The sequence below is a fragment of the Pocillopora verrucosa genome, chromosome 6 (genome assembly GCF_036669915.1).
Source record: "Pocillopora verrucosa isolate sample1 chromosome 6, ASM3666991v2, whole genome shotgun sequence".
NCBI lineage: Eukaryota > Metazoa > Cnidaria > Anthozoa > Scleractinia > Pocilloporidae > Pocillopora > Pocillopora verrucosa.
This window is the reverse complement of record NC_089317.1, coordinates 19011660-19033685: the sequence shown is the minus strand read 5'-3', so window position 1 is coordinate 19033685 and position 22026 is coordinate 19011660. Positions and strand designations below refer to the sequence as shown.

The window sequence follows — 22026 nt, the reverse complement described above, 5'->3', positions numbered from 1 at the left end:
TGCACACCAAAAATCCTGATCGGCACCTCGCCTTAATCTATTGTCTTGATCAGATTCCGGATTCCTACGTCAAACTTGCGAAAAGCTACGATACCTTAATATTGATCTTAGGTTCGTACTTGAAAATTTGTTCTCTTTTAATATAAGCTTTTTACCATGATTTTAAAAGAAATACTCCATCCCCAAAGTTCCCAAAATGAAATCTTAAGATATTTATCTTTAAACTTTGCCACTCTTAGCTTTTCTATGATTCGCTTCGTGGTCAATTTCACTGCATCTCTTCTTCTTCGATAGCATTTTAGCGAAAATAATCCAAGCTTAAGTGCTCACAGCAAACTCCGCAGACTATTCAAATTTTGTCCGTTGTTTATCTGTGTAAGTTTCACCTCGCTGTCTTATTGGTTGATCAGGACAATAGATTAAGGCGAGGTGTCTCTGTGGAGATGGGGTAAGTATTGTACATTGACCGACTACTCGCGATAGAGAGAAAATTGACTCTGTACCCAAGTTTCTTCCACATAGCCAGAAAGAAGTGAACTCGGAAATTCAGGTAGAAAACGCTTGTTTCCAGCGAAATGCACGGGGAGTTTTGGTATTGACACATGTTCCAGGGTGCAATGATCTTAGATCGTAAAATGTGGCTGAGAAAAATGCCGATCGGGAGGATCATTATGCGGATTTTGGGGATGAAATGTTACGATTTGCTGTATTTATGAAACTTTTCTCGAGATCACTTACGTCTTGCCGAGATCGACCGTTGCAAATTACAAACAATTTGTCAGAGTTGAACCAGCGTATTAAATATCTGACGTCACGCGACCCAAAGGGTTGTCTACTTGTCAAATTTCGTATTTCATTAGTTAGAGTTGCTAAGATTAGGACATTTGGCCTAAAGACACCTACGTTATATGCAGTTACAGCAGAGGCTGCCGAATTGAATAACAAAAAAATTCTCAAAAAGACGCCGTGTTTTTCCAGCCAGAGGACAATCATGAAACGAGAATGAGAGAAAAAGTTTAAATTAAAAAACTTGCAGGTTCAACACGATTGGAAATTACTTTCCTTTTTAATTTTCTATGCTAAACAGAGGAGGTTGCAACGTTAGGGAAAAACTGTGGGGCAAGTAGTCATACCTGGTGACTTTAAGAGAAGATATAAGAGAAGCCATACGATTCTGGTGGTTGTTTGACTGACTCACTGTTCTCACGCGTATACTCTTCAAACGAGCGATGATGTCTTAAAACGCGAAGTAGTTTACTGATATCACTTTCTAAATTATCCCTAGCAATAATTACCCAAGACCTCGGTCTCAGTATCTGCGGTGGGTAATCTTCTGCTTTTGTTGTACAACTGCTGATATGGTGAGAATTCTAGAAGTCCTTGCATGGTTAGTAACTTAAGTCGGAGTATGTTTATGACGTCAAAGATATAATTATCGACTTCTTGATACAAAATCTTCGCAACTTCTTCATCAAGAACATTTTGACGCTTTCTCAATCCAACTCCAAAAGTTGTCCTCAAAATGAAAATTATGATAATATATCGCACCCTAAGTAATCGATATAACTTGATATTGTGTACATGAAAAAAATTTTAGATAGCTTTTCACAATTATTCAGCCGCAAAGGGCACGAATAACGTGCAAAAAATAGTTCATTTAAACCCTACAGATCTCATTGTGCGTTTCTTAAAAACAACCGCGTTCAATCAAACAACAATATTAAAATGCTTTTAAGGTCGTTTGCATGCTGTTCAAAGCCAACTTTTAGGTGTTTTATTTTCTTTTGCTCTAATTACCTCTTTTATTCTCTGAGTTTACTCTCCTCTTTATTGTGCTACTTAAGAATTGCATTTTTCTAAGCTATTCAGAGTGAAAAAGACCTCTTCGTTGTTCACAATTATCAACAATTAAAGCGAAATTGGTAACTTGAACCAAATGCACCATGGAAAACAGCTGTTTAGTTAATTGCGGCGTCACGACATATCAGCAAGCTACCTTTGACACCTTTGATAAAGTTATATCCATTTGTTGATCGGTTAATTCAAAGGTTTTAATCAACGTGCGCTGGTTTAAGAGTTGTAGGTCAATGCAGTGATTTCTTCAGAAGTAGTCACGGAAGAGAAAGCTGATACGAGGTGGTTCAAAGAACCATCAAAGAATCCATATTATAGATAAGACAACTTTTTAACTAAAAAGATATAGGCATCAAGAGGCAATCAATGGAAACTCTACAAAGTGTTTTAAACTTTAAACTTGGAGTAACATTCCTGAATCGAGCGGCAGCTTCATTTCATCAACAGCTCAGTTCATAAATAATTCTGTTTGAAGCAGCCTTTAATTTTATCTAAGGTTTATTCCTGATCCGTGACACTTAGATGAATTAACCTCGCATTGCTTATCGTCCTCGCCTCTCTTGCTGTCCAACTGGATTTTTTCGGCAATATTGTAAGTTTCTGTTTCACCGCGCTTTTCATTTCGTCTAATGTTTTCAAGCCTTTATGCGAAACTCCCAAACGCGCCATTGTTTGAACCATAACTACGATGTCGTCGATCTCGTCTACAGCTGTTGCTGACAGATCCATCTCGCATATGCAAAGAAATAACTGTTTTGAGAGCTGTAGAAAAGTAAGATTCAATCAATCCATATCAATACTACGGTGTGAGTTCTTTGAAATGGATTTGTTTCTAGTCAATGAACAGTCTCGAAGTTTCAACGATAACAACCGCCTCTACTCAACCGTGAAAACCTAAATCCGAGATAAAGCAGTAGCGTAAATATAAAACCCCGTATGTGATAAACAGCCCAACAGAACGTTACCTAGAAGGTGCATAGTTACGTCCTTCTCTCTTTTCTTGAAACTGTTTATTGTTCAAGACATCCTAAAGAGCGTACGCAACATGAGTGCGTCGATAGACATTGATGAAATCGACGATATTGGGCGAATGTCTGAGCTAATGAAGTCTCGAGGTATATCGACAGAAGGGCTGCAGACATTAGACCAGATGAAACAGAGGGCAAAAAAGGCACTCAGAATATCAGAGGAGGTAAGGATGTAAATATATACGGCTGTGTATCGATTCAAACCCAGGGTACACTGACATTGCCATGCTGCTGCAAAATTATTAAGAAATGAACTTAAATACCGGGCCTATGGTAATAAGAATCGGTGAAGTTATCGCCCGAAATTATCAATCAACTGTCATGCGGCCGGCCGTACGTTACAGCAATCTAAAGCGAAACCAATAGACACCAATAATTTTATTAGTTGTCGAATGGTTGTCCAACCAAACATTCTCCAGATTTATAGCTTATTAATTAAACTACTAAAGCTCTTTGTTTAACGTTTATGATTTCGTTATTTCAAGCGTAAATCACTCAACGAAATCACCTAGAAGGGTGGAACTTGATAATCCGCTTAGCACGGTTCAATGGACTCCCAAAATTGTATTCAAAGCGAATATGTTTAGAATGTCAGGCGTACATATTGTTTCTCCTCCCTCGCCAAATTTGTAAAGAAGAACTTCTTTAACGAGTGCCGGTTGGACTTGGGCTCAAACTCCGATTTAGAGCTATGATGATAGGCTGTTGACAAATTTATCAGGACTCTCATCCGACGTTATTTACCGCTTTATATTGGCACTAACCGCCCTTCTCTTACAAGTAAATTCCTTTAACAGTTTCTGCTTCTTTGATAGAGGGAACCTCACCGTTTTTCTGGGTGGAGGATGGGTGGGAGATAACCCATCGATATTTTCACTTACACCGATATGTGATCTTGCGTGATAAAGGAAGGGGGGGGGGGAATTTACGAGGTCTGGAACGCGGGAACAATGTTCTCACAACTTGCAAAGCGATTAATACGCATGCTAGTCAGCGGTATCTTTAAACAGCTTAGGACCGTTGTTGTTCCTGATGTTTTAAGCAAATTTTCGAAGATAGGAAATGTTTTCTTTAGATGGATTGTATGATGTCAGCGTCAGTTGAAATTATATTCTATTGAGCGCGACTTATAATTCCGGATTAGGAAAATGAGCGAAAATTGAAGGAAACGACGGTAAATTACTTCGTGTTAAGACATCACTGGTCGATTTAAGTGTGTACACGTGAGCAACAACAACCAGAATCGTATGGGCCGTTCTCTTATATCTTCTCTTGAAGTTGCCAGGTATGATTGCTTGCCCACCGTTTTTCCCTAATCTTTCAACCTCCTCTGATAAGCGTAGGAAATTCAAAAGAAAGGCAATTTTCAACTCGCGTTTGAACCTGTAATTTTTTAAAACTTTTTCAATTTGGCCATTCTTGTGTCATGATTGTCCTCTGGGTGGAAATACACGACGTCTATTATTTCATTCGGTAACCTATGCTGCAACTGCATATAATGTGGATGTCTTCAAGAGAACTTGAGATAATACCTGGATTTCATTTCCACATCATATTTATAAATTCCAAACATCAATCAAGTTTTCTCTTTAGTTTAAAAGTTGAGTTGATGTTGTTATTTGCTATATCAAATAGGTTCAAAACCTTTAGATGGTATTTTCTCATGTTTGCTATTAATTGAATTTACTGGAAGGTGGAGTTGTTGCAACATGTTAACATGAAATTCAACAATGAATTTTATTGATATGTAAAAAGCTTTCAAAGTCTTTGTATTATATTTCAACCCAACCATTTTCCACAACTTGTAAACACCATTACAGAGTAATTAGTCAGGGAAATGGAAAATTTGTGGCGTGTACACCATGTTTGAACTGCCATTTCCATAATAAGCTGAAAGGATTGAGGAGAGTGTATGTGGGAATGAGCCCTCTTGTCTGTATCATTTATTTGCTAATTTCCCCTGTTGGCAATGTTTTCATGAGGTTGGGCTTTTAGAGCAAAGGAACTGAGGATTTTCGTAGGCAATAACTTTTTTCAAACCTGGAAACTATCATCGTGAAAGCCATACTTGTTCCTGGTAACTCATTCTTATTCTGATGAACTAGTTTTAAGAAGGATAGTATTTTATTCCATAATGTGATACATAGGCTGCGCAAAAAAATTTAATTTGACTCTAGTTTTATAGCTAATACCAATCCCTACACATAAAAAAATGTTAGGAGGATCAGAGGAAAAAATATAAAAAAAAATGCTAAAAAATTAAAAAATCTGACCGATTGACATGATGAGTCTTTACAGTGTTGTTGTCACACAATAACTCGTTCGCGTCTGAAGCTTTTATAGTTATTGGCGATGTTTACCTTGCTTTATTCGCCATGAGATCCTTATAAACTTTGTTGGAAGAAAAAAAAATGGTTTTTGACTAAAGATCTTTTACTTTTCTATATGTTTAACTTCTAATAAGTTTTACTGGATTGAAGACCAACTCGCCGATGTCTCTACTCGATTTTATATGTCGGCGAGTTGGCGTTGGCGAGTTGAACCGTCGGCGACTTGAACCGTCGGCGACTTGAACCGTCGGCGACTTGAACCGTCGGCGACTTGAACCGTCGGCGACTTGAACCGTCGGCGACTTGAACCGTCGGCGACTTGAACCGTCGGCGACTTGAACCGTCGGCGACTTGAACCGTCGGCGACTTGAACCGTCGACGACTTGAACCGTTGGCGAGTTGAACCGTCGGCGACTTGATCGTAATTCACTTAATTGTTACAGTGGAGTTCACTCCTTTTTGAGGCAATCTTCAGCTTGATCATCCTGTTACATGTGAAAACATCATCATCAATGTTACATTTGAAGGCATAAGAAAATTTTAATCATTACGATGTAACGGAATCTCCCATTTTAACCCTGTTAGTCCCATTAGTGACCTGGACAGAATTTCTCCTAACATTATCAGTACGATATTAAGCAGACAAGTAATGAGAATAAAGAAAAATATCAATAAGGGAATTATTGGTTGATCCAATTCCAAATTCCCCAACCTAACATCACGTAAATTGTATGGCAGACAGTATGGAGAATTCCCCATGAAATCTGGATAGTTAAAAAGTTAAGACACATAATGTAGTCATATGTACCAGAAAGACAGCGAATAAATGTAACATACTCAAGTAAAGTGTTCTTTTGGACAATGAAGTTTCAAACTCATTGAAATTAAGTTGACTACATGATTCAGATCTCAGTTAAAGAAATGTGTAATATCTCTTTACATGGATGAAAAGAGAATGCCATTTATGAAATTTAAAATAGTAAATGCCAATATCTTAAAAATAGAACTTAAAAAACTATTAAAATATGGCATATCTATTCACTGAGATTTTAATCATTAGCTGGCACACAGAGATATAAAAGAGGCTTTGTGGAAACCAGGGCAATAAAATAAAGATTCAGAAGAAGCATATGACATTAACTAGTTTACTGATGTTCTCACCTGAATTCAAACTGGAAAGAGAACTCTGCAAAACTTCTGTTTTATCTTATTTGCAAGCAGGTTAAGGAGGAAATTAAAGGAATGGTTACATGTTATATAAAAAAGACCCTTAATATGTTGACAAAACTTCCCTAAATTATGGTGCCGATACGAACTTATCGTTCATAATCACTTTTGAAATTCCGAGACTTTACCTCAATGAATTTAACAGAAAATATTCAGGAAGGTTACAGAAACGGATTCTCGAAGACGGCTCTTGAATTAAAAAACTGTAAACAACAATTATTTACGCTAACCATGTGCTTACCAGCGTGCTTGTGAGCTCAAATTGCCGGTACCCGTTTAATTACACGATCACAGCTCGGACGCTTCTTGCAAAATATGATATAGAGATTGATTCTTCAGTTTCCAGCATTAGGAAAAAGTTATCGTATCGCAAGCATTTTCATCATGACCTGAGCACTAAGTACGCCTCAAGATGTTGAGCGAAAAGAAAGTGGCTCCGTGTTTTGTGAGACAAACCATTTCCTGAAGTTCGAACGAATCGAGTAGAAAGCATGAAAACGTAGCGCTGAAAAGTAACATGACTAAACAATGAAATTCACTCAGTAGGACTAACTCCATTTTACCTGTGAGTTTGTTTGCACCACACATTTGCGGTCCGTAATATAATTCTCAGATGTTTGAAGGGTTCTCACATGACAAAATTGTCAAACTCAAATTATCGCGTCAGACTTAATATCAATATGAACATTGCTGACTCAATCAAATTTTATTTCAATTTTGGGAAAGGCCATTACTTCGTTATCAGGGTAAAAAAAACACTTCGACAAAGCGCGATTTTTTAAAATGAGTAGAGTAATTCCTGCAATAGTTAACTGAAGAAAGAAAGAAGTAGACACTTGCGCTCGCCGTTCGCTTTCATTTGAAAACTTTCTAGGTAAAAAAAATCTGTTAGATAACTTCTTTTCCCTTACCACCACGACTGAATAAGACATTCCAAACGAGAGGACTAGAAATACCTTGAGGAATCCAAACACTTTGAAATGTTATTCCACAGATGGCCCAAGCTCACGTCTCGAGAAAAAGTTAACTATTAATTCATGAAAAAATCTAACATAATACTTTTACCTTGTTTATTTATGATTTTATGAGCTGTTACGACGATAACGTTATGCTCTACCACATTCTAGCCAGATTTGAGTTCCAGTTTTTATATCTTCTCCATCTTATTTTATCAGTTGCATGACAAGCGTGACATATAAATTCAAAGATGTATCAATCTCCGAAATACCAAGAGATGGATTTTTTTTCCTCTTTGCACGATATCTAGAAAAACCTTTCAGGAACTACTGCATTTAGAAAACTAAAGATCCATCAGTGATTCCTTTGCCGGCCGAAGTCAAAGTCAATTTGATTGACAAGCTATATACTGATCTAGGTAATTATCCCTTGTGTAAGCGTCTCATCTTACATGCTAACATGGAAATTTGCTTTTCATTTAAATCGTTCGCTGGCGGAACTTGTGGGTTTAGTTATCGAGAAGACCGAGGTTGCGTATCTCAAGTCGTCTCCTTGCATAGTTTTAAAAAAGACATCTCAAGTCACTCGCGGAGTTGCAAGTTTTCAGATCCAGAAAATGAAGTTGATTTTATTTTGTCGCTTGCCGGCATCTTCGAGACGCTAACAGGTATCGATAATTTTAAAATTTGCCCCACACATAGATGTTGGGTAGAGTTGTGGTTCCAATAGTAGATGTAGAGTGCCTAAAGAGGTGTCCGGCTATTGCAATATGGTAAGGTTAAGTCGATTCCAAAAGCCGATAGGGAAATTGGCAAGCGTGTATCACAGGTTGTACTCAAGATGTCTGGAAAATTCATACAGCCTGGCTCCGGTAAGTAGGCTACTTACCACCGTGAGAAAAATTACTTGTCCCCTCAGACTTAAGTCTCAATTGGGAATTGGTCAATAGGGTACCAAAAATCCAGACAGAGGTGGAGTTTTCTCTACTAATGTCTGAACACTTTATTGGCTTCCCGCCGTTTGGCGAAACGCATAATTATGCACACGGTGGTAAAGTGCCCTTCCACACAAGCTACTAGACGCTGACAAAACTTGTCTCTCTTCAACCAAAATCACATCAAAATTGGTCCTTGCTAAATTTCAAGTGTGCTGCACGTATCATCACTCCCGGCGGATACATTTACATAACAGGGCGGGGGTGCGCGACGGGACTTTTGAAAACGACCGTTATAAAATCAATAGGAACCTGAGTCGTATCTGTGTGGGAGTGGCAACAGTTGATGTCTACCCCTAAAAAGTACCAATTCAAAAGCAAAAAATCGAAAAATCCCAAAAATAAAAATTCCTTGATCGATGTGCTCTAGAGGCTCAAGTCAGATCTTGAAAATCGTCCTAGTAATGCTTATTTCAGGTATTTTATTGAGCGCAAAAAAAAGACCCTAAAACGTACCAGCTAGGTCTCTGGTTTTTTTTTATCCCTAAAAGGTACGACGAGCATCCTTACCCATTTCCAATCGCCTTCTCCCCCCCCGGTCAGCGCCTAGAAACAAAGATTTGCCTCCTGTGAAAAAGAAAGCGATTTGTCCCCGTCGCCCGCCACCTCAAAAATCTAATGTTCCGTCCCTAAGATACTTTTTTACATAATTCAAAATGAGTTTCGTTCCGGAAGGAAATTAATTTCATAACGCGTTTACATGCAAGATAATTTAACTTGCAAAAACAATCATTTATGTCCTTTTCTGTCTTTTTCTATGCTTACCTCGCTCCTAAAGAGTATTTATACGGATATAAGAGTCGCACCGTGTTTATATTATACAGGTACAAGAATAAGTGTTTCGTTCTGGAATGAAAACCCCAACAAACTCATTCAGAAATGACTCGTTTCGAATAAACTTTTTTTCTGGTATCATGTGGCAACCGGTATCAACTCGTTCTTGAACAACACTCATTCCGATATCATGTAAAAGGCCCCTAAAGTTTTTATTCCAAGAGCATCACGCCTTGCTCTCCTGTCTAAATACTATGAATTTCAATAGTGTTGAAGCAAAAACCCGCTTTTAACTGCTTCACTGCCACTGAAACAACGATTAGTGACCACAAAAGGCATATATACTGATATTTTCAATTCAACATAAACAAAAATCGCTATACAGGGTAAGTATGAATTTGTGCGATTAAAAATTATTGTGTGACTAGCTTATGATGTAAATGGAGGAGGGGAAAACACAACGCAAAACCTGGGCTCCTGTCAAAAAGTAATACCCAGGCGTTATATAATAATCGAAACAGCTAATAAAATCATAAATACACAAGGTAAAAGTATTATGTTAGATTTTTTACAAATTGTAGTGATTTATGCCAGTAAACGGTGGCGACAACTAGGCACACCATGCATATTTCATAGTCGCTAGCAAGTAAATTTTGCCGGACTTTGAGTTTGTCTCAAGATAGAACAACACAAATACACAAGGAAACTTTTACAGTAACTTTAAAACATCCTTTTGTCTTTTAAAAGCTCGAAGGTCAGTAGATTCTGTCATATCGGTCATTGTTAAAACTTTGTTTTGATGTTAATTTTTCAACATAGGAAAAGTATGTCGGAAAAAATATTCACCAAAAAATAAATATTTCTTTGCCAGCTCCAGTAATGATAGGGGATTAAGTTTAGATGATAAAAAAAAAAAGGATTATGTTGACAGAAATACCGGAGGTCAAGTTTATTCGTTACATGAGTTCACAACTCGGGTAATATTCACGGTGAAAATTTGCATATTTGAGCGGTCGAACGAAAAAAATCATTTCTCGAAAAACTAAAATATATTTTCACGCACGCATTATATCAAGCACGAACATCTCGCGAGTCGTTTTGTGGTCAACCTGTATTTAACGGTCACTCCGCCATTTTTCCTGGGTGACCGCTAAATACAAGTTCGATTGTAGAATAAAATGTGCATGCAAGGAAAAAAGCTCGTGCCTACGCTAGCTTGATCAGTCAACACACTAAAACGGGCTTTTTCCAAAGAAACCACCTTATGAAGTAATTTTTGTCTAATATTGAGTGACCGACATGGAAAAATAGTATAGCAAGTCTAGCAAGTCTTATTGTCATATTGATAATTTTGCAAATAAATCTATCTAATCAATCCATGCTCCATTTAATAGGTCTTTTTAGCGTTGACAGAGGCCAGGAATGAAGTCGAGAGAACACAAAGGCTCTTGCTAGAATTATGCGTGAGCACAGAGGCCTGCCTAAATATGATGAGTGACAAGGACTACGCTCTTCTGGAGATGGGAGTCAAAAATCTCAAGAACCAATTGGTCTACCACAAACAGAGATTAGAGAGAGAAGAGCACGTCGTGCTTATTGCAGGTGGGTTGCTGAAAAAAATTTTGAAAGCTCATAATTACGTAGAAGTTGTAGCATGCGCGCGTGTTGTAACTTAAGTTTCCTGCTAGCAGCTCCATTCGCCCTAAGGCAGACTGTCTGCCACAAGACGACGCCACTAGCTTGCAAAGGAGTAGCAAGAGACAAAACACGAACTACTTGACGGACACTACTTATGTTGCACAGTTTCAAGTCAATGTCTACCAGACTTCAATTTAAATTGCAATATATTCTCCGTTTTAATTATGCCTTCGTATCCGTCATAGCCAATATTTTGGATTTAATCGCGTCTAATCTGTAGAATGAATTTTCTCGGCTTACCACGAAGCGAGACTCATCATACAGTAAGTCGTGTGAAGCTCAATTTTTATATAAAAATAAGAAACAAGGGCCGTGCACCGGCTCATGTTGACAGACGTCACGCAGCGTTTTCCATACTCGTCTGCTCATTCGTCGTAAGAGGTTTGCTCAACCCGTCAGGCCAAGAGAGCAACTTTTAGACTGATTTCACTGAGAAGTCAAATCTTTCATATGAGTTCATACCTTTACAGAGTATTTGAGAAATTTGCTTTTCCCGAGTGATAAACGATTTGATGTCGTACGGCCGAAACGCCGACGCTATAAACTCGAAAGACAGAAACGTTGCATATTATTGTTGTTGTTTTGGTTGTTGTTGTTTTCTTGTTTCAATTTAATTAACTCATCTTGATCACAAAACATTTTCTCTTTCAGAAATGTATAAACTGTGATTTCTTAAACTAATAAAAACTGACGACGAACATTTTTCATCATATGTATCATCCCTTTTATGTGCGGGAGATAAGTCAAAGTGGCTCCCATGTTTTCCAGACTTTGCGCTTCAGTGGAGTAAATTTTTTTAAAAATTTTTTGTCATAGTAACGCTTCTTTTGTCTTTAGGCGAACAGGGCTCGAGGCAGTTTCCCTTTAACGTCTAGATTCTTGTCATTTATGGTCGTAAAAACGATGTAAATTTTTGATAAGAACCTGTTTTGCATCTTTATGAGAAATTGGCACTTTAAACTTTACCAGGACTTATCGTAGATAATGATCTGGAAATTTAAACACAACCAATTTCAAATTTTTTTTTAACCTGGTGATTTTTCTCGACAGGTGAAAGAGATCCGAAAAAAAGCACGTTGCTGAGTCTGATTCTTGGGGAACAACTTCTCCCTGACTCTTTTCTTAGCACCTCTTCCATTATTTGCGAACTAAGATATGGAACAACCCCTAGGCTGATAGCACACTATAAATACGCAGATCCTGAAACAGGCCTTTACTCAAAGACAATCCAACTTAGCGAGATGGCCGTGAACTCTCAACAAATCTTTCTTCAACAAACCTCCTCGTTTTTCCCTGAGCAAGATCTGCAAGGTCCAGTTTTTGATAAGATCGAGATCTTTTGGCCAAACAACCTGCTTAAGGTTGGTGATTAGCAAGCTGAGGACATAAATTGTAAATTGTGAGCCGAGGGTTGCTAAAAGCTACCATCAAGTGTTACTCTTGGCAAATTAGGTCTTGTAATGTACTGTTGATTGACGGATTATCTTTGACACTTAATATATGTCGTTTTTGTTCGCAATCTAACCCTTCAGGAGCACAGTTGTAGCTTGATTTCTTTACCGGAAAAAAAGTCTATAGATATTTCAACAACAAAAATTACAAAAGTAGTAATTAAAGAAAGAGTCATTTCCCCTGTTTTAGGATTCACTTACCTCTCATCGTTATCTCTCTTAGGAAAGAATCGTCGTGGTTGACAGTCCAGGATTTGAAAAATCACCCATGGTGGACGAGAAAGTAAAGGCTTACCTTTCTGAGGCTTTCGCAGTTATATGCGTCATTGACAGTTTAGCACAGCAGCAAATGGTAAGCTGCATGGAGAGGTGGAGTTAACGCACCTGCGGCGTTTGCCATAGCAGGGATTTTGTTTATTTAACTTTGCGGTAAAACTGTAAACTGACTAATACAATTATCCCGCGGCAGACGAATTTTAAACCGCCCTTTTATTACGTATTGGACTAAATTGATGAGCAAAACTCGCCAGATAGAATCTAAGATGGGAATGGTAAGCTATTATCATATAACTTTCATAATAATCAATAACGTTATTGTTAACGTTGCCACCATCATCAGTGTTATTAAAATTCTCATCATCGTCATAATAACTCCTAATTACTTTTGTCATCGTTATTATTACCATGGTCGTTATCATTATCTTTAAGATTATTTTACTGACCAGAGCAACCATTCATAACAGCTTTTCCTTAGGATATTCCCCGGTTAAATATGTTCTTATTTTTAATATCATTATTATGATTATTATTATAAAGATTATTATTATTATTACCCTCGAGGGAATTTTCAACTCCATGTGTACGTTTGTCCTTATAGATGGAAGAACCAATCAGACAATGCAGAAGAGTATGTCTTGACCATCTAGAAAACTCGTCAATTTTTCCTCTTTTCTTATGTAAGAATTGGGATCGAGTATCTCAAAGAGAGGCTGATTCCATCAAAAATCACGTCGTCGGAAAAGTCAGAGAATACTGGCCTGAATTAGACCCAAATTCTCAAATCATTTACATTTCATCGCCTCACGCCACAAACGATGGAACAGTTGTCGCGGAGTCTGCGTTGCCGATGGATGCTGTTAAATCCACCACCTTGCAAAACAATAAAGCAACGCTGCAAATGCAGTGGAGGTACGTTCTGTAGAGGGTGTTAATGGTCCTAATTTACCTCTTAAGGTTACTTCCCATCTTCGGAGGCCGAAAAATTGATTTTTGTTCTATTTGACTAAACTGAATTCAAATATTCAACCTAACGTTTCCATAAAAAAAATTCTGAAATCTTTAAAAAACCGAGTTATTTAGAAAAACGTACTTTCAAATAAAAGTTAATAGTTCAGGAATGTGTTAAAACTGACTACCTTAATTCATTACGAAATCACTATCTCGTGCTTATGCTAATTGCATAGTTGTGTGTGCTGTGTGAATGCGAAGGTGACAATTACATGGTGCAACAAAAACAACTGAGTTCTTTAGAAAAATTAAAAACTTTTAATAAAATTTAACTTTCATATAAAAGTTAATAAATCAGGGACGTGTCACAATCTCGGACATAAGCGAATCCCCTGGGGAAATTTTCGCGGCAACCGCTCATGTTGAGGCTCAATTTTCTTGTTATTTCCATATTTTGTTTACATCGCACACAGGCAGACAACGGCCGCGTGACGTCAGTTATCTGATACGCTGGGTGAACTCTTACATTGTTTGTAATTTGCAACGATCGATCTGGGCAAGACGCAAGTGATCCCGAGAAATGTTGCCTAAATACCGCAAATCGTGACGTTTCATCCCGAAAATCTATGCGATGACAGTCAGATAAATAAAGGTCATTTACCTCTGTTTTTCATGTTGTTTCGAGTGATTTTGTGGACGGTTAATTTCCCACTTTGCACTGAAACCCCTCCGAAGTCAAAGGAAAAACACAAGGCGTGCAACTTCCAGGACCGACCGGGCCGAAAGCCTCCAGAACTTCGCCGAATTTCTTCCGCTTCCAAACGTTGCTCACCTCCCAGCTTCGGGTACGTTATAAGTCGATAATCGTGTAAGAACCAAGCCGAAAATCAGTGCAGTTGCCCGCCTCTAACCATCTCAAAAGTCTGCTCGATTTCCGACATTCGCGGCTACACGCAGGCTACGAAGAGGTCGATCATAAGCCTTCGATTAGCCGTATAAAATTCAAATTAATCACTAACTGAGCTCAGATTTCACCCGACCCTCCCCACGCCAGTGCACAGTGTGTACCGTCTTTCGACCGACACGTTTTTTGTTGATTGATGCCTTGTGAAGAAGAAGGTGCAACCATTTTGCTCGTGCTGCGGCATCCAATACCCGACAAGTTCAATAGAAGAACCTTCGTTTGTTTCTCGCCTTACCGGCTCCTAACACTTTTTTAAAAGGAAAATCGCTTAAATTATATTTTTTATCGTAAACTGCAGGTATTAAGCTTTCTTCAGATGTACAGTTTGTTGGGAGTTTAGTGAACCTAATACGCTTACGAATTTTTTCCCGAAGGACACCCGCGAAGGGGGGAAGTAACCTTAACCTAGCTGGATTTTGCATTTTCTTCGTGGTTAAGTGATGCACTCTTCTTATCCCATTACTGTTTTACTTTTGACTCCTTGTAAGAAGACCAGGTTATGTTTCCTTTATGTCTTGATCTAATAAGATTCATTCATGTGCACAGAGAAAATTGTAATTTTACACATACGTAAAGGCGTAGAAATTGTCGGGCTTACTTTTCTAGATGGCTATTAGAAAGTGATTTATGGAGAAACTTGGGTAAAAGCCATATTCCCTAACGCCTCAATAAGCTCAAAATCGCCACAATAGCAATGAATTTCTTCCTAGTTTGTTATCCGATTAGTTTTTCTTTAAGTTTCACCCACATGGAATGATAAAGAATAAGTTCAATAAAGATAGTGGTTAAAAATTAACTTGAAATTTGCATACTTTCATCTCTCAGGTGGCTTGATTTTGCCATTTCACGTATGGTCTACCACATGAAATTGGTTATGGATCTTCTTTGCCCATCCACCGATCGTAAGACCGTCTCCGATTCACATTCTGAACGCCTTCATAACGCTGAGAGGCAGCTGTGCTCAGTTGAATGCGAGTTCCAGGAGAAATTCAGAAAACTGACAGACGATGCTGTCCAGGATCTATCTAAACACCTCCAAAGTTGTGAAGTTATGGAACAATTTACTTCGTGGACGCTTGAAGATATTCCACGCACTGGAGAAAGCTGGAAGGAAACCGAACAGTTTATCCAAGATGCATTTAAGGAGCGACTCCAGAACATGATTGCCGCGTGGGTAGAAAAAAACCAAATTTTATCCAACAATCGCAGCTCTCTGGTCCAATTGTCCCACCAGCGATTTGATGAAAGCAAGAGTCTACTTCCATACCAATACCTAGAGAACCCAGTCATCGCGGATGGTGCCACTAGTAGATCAAATACTTGCGTGTCTTCAAATCACTTCGGCGCGGCCAAAAAAGCTATGATCGGGCTGACAAGTCCAATTTGGGTTCCATTTGGCCTAGTAGGTTTAACTGTTAGTGTTCCAGTTGTTGGTGTCATGACACTTAAAGAGAAAGTAACAAATATGAAACGTTCAAGAAAATACGGAAAAGAAAAACATAGATTCATCGTGCGAGCCTCCCAGAAATACCTTTGCAAAGTGGCTCAAGAGCAACAGCTTTCGTTGATGGTGGAAGAGCAGCTCAAAGATGTTCATGTTAACCTTACAAAAGTTTCATCTCGTTTGCACGAGCTCTTAGCCGCCGACAAAATACTATGTCAGCAGCTCAGTGATGAGACCCGCTCTAGAGATGAAATTAAAAAACACTATGGCCGTTTAGGAGAGATGAGTGTTAGAGTAAAGGAAAAGATGGCCCTCTTTTCCATTAAAGAATTACAGAGCATGGAAATAAGTTGTAATGACTTGAAGTGGGATCGAGACGATCCATCTTCACTTGTTGGAAATGGAGAATCCGCTTCAGTTTATCGGGGAACATTCAGGTTACCAGGACAGAGCGAACCAACACAGGTGGCTGTGAAATTGTGGAGTAAAGAACTGGACGAATCTACAGCGATTGGCTTCCTTTCTAAGACAGAAACACTGAGGTTAGTTATTCTTAATGTTTTTTTCAAATGAAAATTAATAAATTTAGTTGAATTTAATAGATAAAATAGGGCTGCGTAAAGAAGAATTTAATGTGAGTTGACTACAATAGAAATTTAGATGATTTAGATAGATCGGTATGATAAAATAGCAGTTGAAAAACGCCGAAATATTCGGGTACTTTGAACCCAAACGAACTTGAATAAAGGTCGGTGTAACTATATTTTTTGTAGGAAGCTTGGCTTTTCCTTTATTGTCAAGTTCTTTGGGACAGCATTGCTGAAGGAAGGCGATCGATTGCGGGTGATCCATGTATTGGAATTGTGCGAGGAAAACTTGATGAATCATATTTTTCAGAATCCTGAAAATAAACCTGCATTTTCCAGAATAACCTCCGCCAAGAATAAGGTACTGTGCTGGGCAAAGGACGTAGCTGCTGCTGTAGAGTTCATACACAACCAGGGTATTGTTCACCGCAACTTCAAGCTGGAGAAAATCTTGGTGAGTTTCGAATAAGTCTGAATTTGATTTTTACAGTTGCCGCGATCTCAGTCTGCATGTGAGGGTCAGTTCATCATTTATTATCTAATACGTTAGTCAAATAATTAAGAGTTACAAATTAAATGTAATATTTGTTAAGATCCACTTGAGTACTCTTTAATCTATAGTTCACGGTGTCAAGTGACGAACTGTAAATGCTATTGGTCAATTTTGCAAAAGGGGCCTTGAAGCTCCTAAAATGCCCGAAATTATTTCCTGGACAAAGCAACTGTGCTCATATCATTCACCTCTTTTCATAGCTCTCTCAAAAAAATGTCGTGAAGGTCTCTGGTTTTCGCCCTTCCGAAGAGGCTAAGGTCATCACAGACGAGACAACGGGAACCAATGCATACCTTGCCCCGGAAGTGATCCTTTCCAAAGAATACGATACTAAGGCTGACATATACAGCTTTGGTGTAATGCTTTGGGAGATGTGGTATGGCAAGAGAGCCCTCCTTGAAATAGGGGGACATGTGCCGGACCAAGAGGCTAAGGGTGCAAGACCTTCATGTGTACAAGACGCGATCATGCCTCCAACTGGCTGGCAAGATCTAATGCAGCGTTGCTGGGATGGAAAACCCCACAATCGACCAGATGCGGCAGAGTGTCACAAGCTACTGACGGTGCTCTCCCAAGAAGTTTACACACCACCTCTATGAACACTAGTTATTAGGTGATCATCTTAAACGTATTTCATATTTAAAGATAGAATTACTAGGCAACAATAGCAATTGCCAGTCTGATAACAAACTCGTTCTGATTGCTATAGTAAATAGAAGAGTGACATACAAGGAAACATGTATTATGTTAGAATACAGTACCTGGCAGACTGATGCTAGACAAGAACCCATTTGTAAAGGCAACAAGTATGATTTCGCATAAAAGCTAAAGAAAATGTTTTCTGCATAAAGGTAAATCTGTGTTTGAAGACCATCATAGCAATATACCATTTTTGCATTTAAAAAGGCAAGAGCAGTTTTTTTTTGTCATCGCACGGTTTGTAACATAGCCTCACAATCAGAAAACACATAAAAAAGGAAACGATTTCTTTTTTCTTTAGCGCTTCAACTTTTCTTATCAATATAAAGGTCATTAGTATCGTTCTCAACATGAACAGCTATCATTGACGTTTTTTTTCTGGGTCACAGATATAATGATTGCATCATTACTGCAGTTTTTGAGTAAGGGAACTTGCTAAATGAGTAAAATAAATCGATAGTACGAGTCATTTCAGCACTTTGAAATATAGAAACAGCGTAAGTCTCTAAAGGTATAAATGGTGTGAGTAGAAAAACGCTCAGGGATCTTGGAAGCCGAGTTTCAAAACTGAGACGTGCACATTTGCATACGAAAGTGGTACGGTTTATATGTTGGTAAATGAAACGTTTATGACGGCCAATTCAAAGGTTTGCCTCCAACACCTCCTAACGATATACTTTTAATTATTGTTCGTTTTTGAACGATTAAAAGCGATTTTCGGCCAAGAAGGAAACTGTCAAAAAAATTGAAGCACCTCGAAGACTACTTTCAGTATTAATTTTGGAGTGGGTCATTGACAATGAAAATCGCCGACTCAATTAGATCGACTCATCGACCCGAAAATTGACATCTAAGAAATTTCTAGCCAGGTTTTCAAAACAAAGGTACATCCCGTAACATCGTAACATCCCGGAGAGACTCAGCCGGAAATATGCATCTAAGTTCATTTTCGTGACTATGAAAAGTCATGTTCTTTTCAAAGACACGTCACAATCATTATTATCTTGTAATATTAAATTTCTGTTATTTATATCCGCTGTCTAAGTTAAAATAAAGAGACAATAGCATTACGTCTCAGAAAAAAAAATTTTTTTGGCTTTTAGAAAGAGGTATAGTTTGTCGCTATAGAACACGAAATCTTTATGCAGTGCTGTTTTTAAGGCTGAAGTCACATGGAAATGTCCTAATTTTTAACATTTGCCTACTAACTCTAAATATGGCCCACTCTTTAGGCGCGATCCACTTCGAGATTAGTACTCAGAAGGAGTATCGTCGGTGAATGCCTTCATCCTGGAACTTTCTCTCTTGACCTCTCGATAACCCGATGATACCGGGAGGAAAAATACAGTAAAAACTTCCTGGTTCTGCTGCCGAAACATTCCTTTACAAAATAACCCTGACCTGAGAACTCAGAAGGCTAGAGAGGCCAACACTAGCCAAAGGCACGAGCTCGAAGAGGCCTCATTGCCTCTCTTCTATCCAATTTTTTTAGCAGTAGAGAATTCTGGGTAGAACTCGTGTTGTCTTGCTTACCCTGACAACCCAACCGCATGCTTCGCAAGCATGAAACTTTTTTGACGATTCACGTGGTATAGGGTTCCATCAAGAGAACATAAATCATTTATATTTTGCTGGTTCTAATCATTAAAAGAAATGATACTGCGCATGAATAAAGTAAACGGAAAAACAAGTCAGCAACGATAAAGAAAAATGCAGCCAAAGTTTGAGTCCTATGAAAATTTGAGCTTGAAATAACGGTTTGCCTAGGCTCAATTTCTGAGGACTTGCGATTTTTGGGATATATCACTCCTCTTTGACAAACATTATAAAAAAGACTAGCATTGACTGTAATCAACAAAACGTAATTTCCCGTAACTTCCCCTATGTAACTATGCCTAGATTTGAATAATTCTTCTCGAAATTTACTTATTGTGTGTAATGATTAGCTATGATTCCACAATCGTCGAATAAGTAATTTCCGTTTTGAGTCAAGTGTCATAAGGTCAATGTGAATTTTCACAGTAAATTCGGACTGGGAATTCTTAGGAATTCCCAACCATAACAACTCTGGTTCTAAAAACCTTGAAATTCCCAAAAATTCCCAGAAATTCTAAGTTTATAGCCCAGAGGACTTGGAATTCCTAGGAATTCCAACTCAGAGCACTAATGAGTTTTCCTGAAAAGCTGTAAATCTAAAAAATTCCTAGGAATTTCTAGGAATTTTCAGGAATTTCTAAGAATGTTTAAGAATTACTGGGAATTTTAAGCAAAAATTTGAGGCCACTTATACAAAATAAATACTTAAAATTAAAAAACCCCAGCTAAAAGTCAAGTGTTCAATGAAATTTATTTACAAGCTTAATTAAGGTTTACGTGTAAAATATTTTTGATTAATTATTAACATCAACATGTCGTAATATTAGGATGGAATTTTGATTAATTTTTCTTTTCTTGAAAATTTCATACGGATTAATCCTCAATTACAGCTATTCATAAAAAAAAGTCCTAATCAGTCATTAAATTTGGTTTGACACAAATTGTGAATAAAATCTGTTGATTCTTTTCCATAGAATATAATATCTTAAATTATTTTTGAAACCAAGCACTCTTGGGAGTAAAGGGGCTAGTTACAGTTAAATAGAATTAAAATTAATTAAAATCTTTTTGTCACTTTAACAGTAAATTAGAATGAAGTTATCCTAAACTGCAAACTTAGCTTCTGTTTGTCTTTTTTTCCCTGGGCTCACAATGAGTTGGCCTTGAATGAGGTTGTCTACAAGAAGCTTGACCATTTTGTATCTGGATTCCATGACATATGAATTTGAAAAAAAATTATATATATAAATATATATATTAAAAGCTCACACCAGACCTTAGATAGCTATAAGGGAAAGAGCATTCATTGGATTCTCAAATTGGGAAATTTCTGATATATTGAATGACTTTTATATTGGAATCAGTACATCTCTCCTATAGATTTTACTAAAAAAGGGCTGAACACATTATTTTGTTTTAACCAAGGAGGGCTTCTTTATGTAATAGGTCTCGTCTAATAACAGTTTGTAATATTAATCTTGAATGTTACCAAACGTGACTAAAGTAATCTTGAAACCTTACTGATAGATTTATTTCATAAGCTTAAGAAACTGCGGCATGCAAGTGACTGATTCGATTCTCAGAATTATTCTAGTTTCAGTTGCGCCGAGCGCTATGTAAGCTTAATTCAAACCGTTACATCTATTCTTTGATAAGATTTTGATCACGTTCATGGCAAAGGTGAGAAATAAGACAAGCTAAGCCAATCAAAATTTTGAATGCGATTACAAATCGTCTTTTACCCTCATTTTTATAAAAGGAGGATACCACATTAGGAAGTATAAGAGATACATAGATGATCCCAGTGTACCAGTGGTATCCAGTTACCTCGCCACCAAGCAGACTCGCCACCAGCGAACTCGCCACCAAGGAACGATCTCGCCACCAACGTACTCGCCACCAAGCGAAGTCTTCTCGCCACCAACCACCAATAAAGAGATTAGTCGAGGAGAGTAGGATGTTCGGCTGATAAGTTTGTTCGCTTGTCTGTACTCAAACTTTATAAACGTATGTTGTCGAAAGCACGTTCGAAACCGATAAGTTTGTTCGCTTGTCTGTACTCAAACTTTATAAATGTATGTTGTCGATAGCACGTTCGAAACCGAAGTAAGTTTTTATTCCTCGCATCGAGTTTTGCAATTTCTCCTCGCTTACGTGCAAAAGACAAACACGATACGTTTTTATGTCAATGAGTTAGGAACGGAACACATCTAACACGTCGCTGAAGGTCAAAATTAAAATACAGACAAGCGAACAAAAAGTATCGGCCGATTTGAATTGTGCTCGTTCGAACATCCTACTCTCCTCGACTACTTTATTCTAGTCTATCTCTTTATTGGTGGTTGTTGGCGAGAAGACTTCGCTTGGTGGCGAGTACGTTGGTGGCGAGATCGTTCCTTGGTGGCGAGTTCGCTGGTGGCGAGTCTCCCTGGTGGCGAGGTAACCGGTAACCGTACCAGTACCTAAATCAACAAATTTAGCTTGACCGTAGCAAGCGTTCAGCAACACGTTCCAACACCGCTATCTCGATTCCTTAGTCTGTCGTTTCCACTGAACTTGAAGCAGGGGTGCCAACAGAGGAGAGTGCGTCTCATAAAGGAGAAGCATTTGTACAAGAGACAGAAGTAACTGTATGCAATTACA

The 22026-nt window shown here is 38.1% G+C and overlaps 1 protein-coding gene across 1 annotated transcript; it reads left to right on the top strand.

The window, feature by feature from the left end:
• Positions 1 to 2823: 2823 nt before the first annotated feature.
• LOC131777565 (uncharacterized) lies at positions 2824 to 17923 on the top strand. The gene is made up of 8 exons (XM_059093873.2): positions 2824 to 3046; positions 10559 to 10766; positions 11913 to 12223; positions 12537 to 12665; positions 13191 to 13501; positions 15330 to 16490; positions 16722 to 16989; positions 17289 to 17923. The coding sequence occupies exons 1-8, from the start codon at positions 2900 to 2902 to the stop codon at positions 17685 to 17687; spliced, it is 2934 nt and encodes a 977-aa protein (XP_058949856.2). The 5' UTR covers positions 2824 to 2899; the 3' UTR covers positions 17688 to 17923.
• Positions 17924 to 22026: the final 4103 nt, after the last annotated feature.

Bases quoted from the DNA above. Each gene is read 5' to 3' on its own strand.
- LOC131777565 (XM_059093873.2), top strand. From the start codon at position 2,900: ATGAGTGCGTCGATAGACATTGATGAAATCGACGATATTGGGCGAATG. The intron at 12,666-13,190 runs GTAAGCTGCATG...TTGTCCTTATAG, and splicing joins GTTTAGCACAGCAGCAAATG to ATGGAAGAACCAATCAGACA. The intron at 16,491-16,721 runs GTTAGTTATTCT...TATTTTTTGTAG, and splicing joins TCTAAGACAGAAACACTGAG to GAAGCTTGGCTTTTCCTTTA.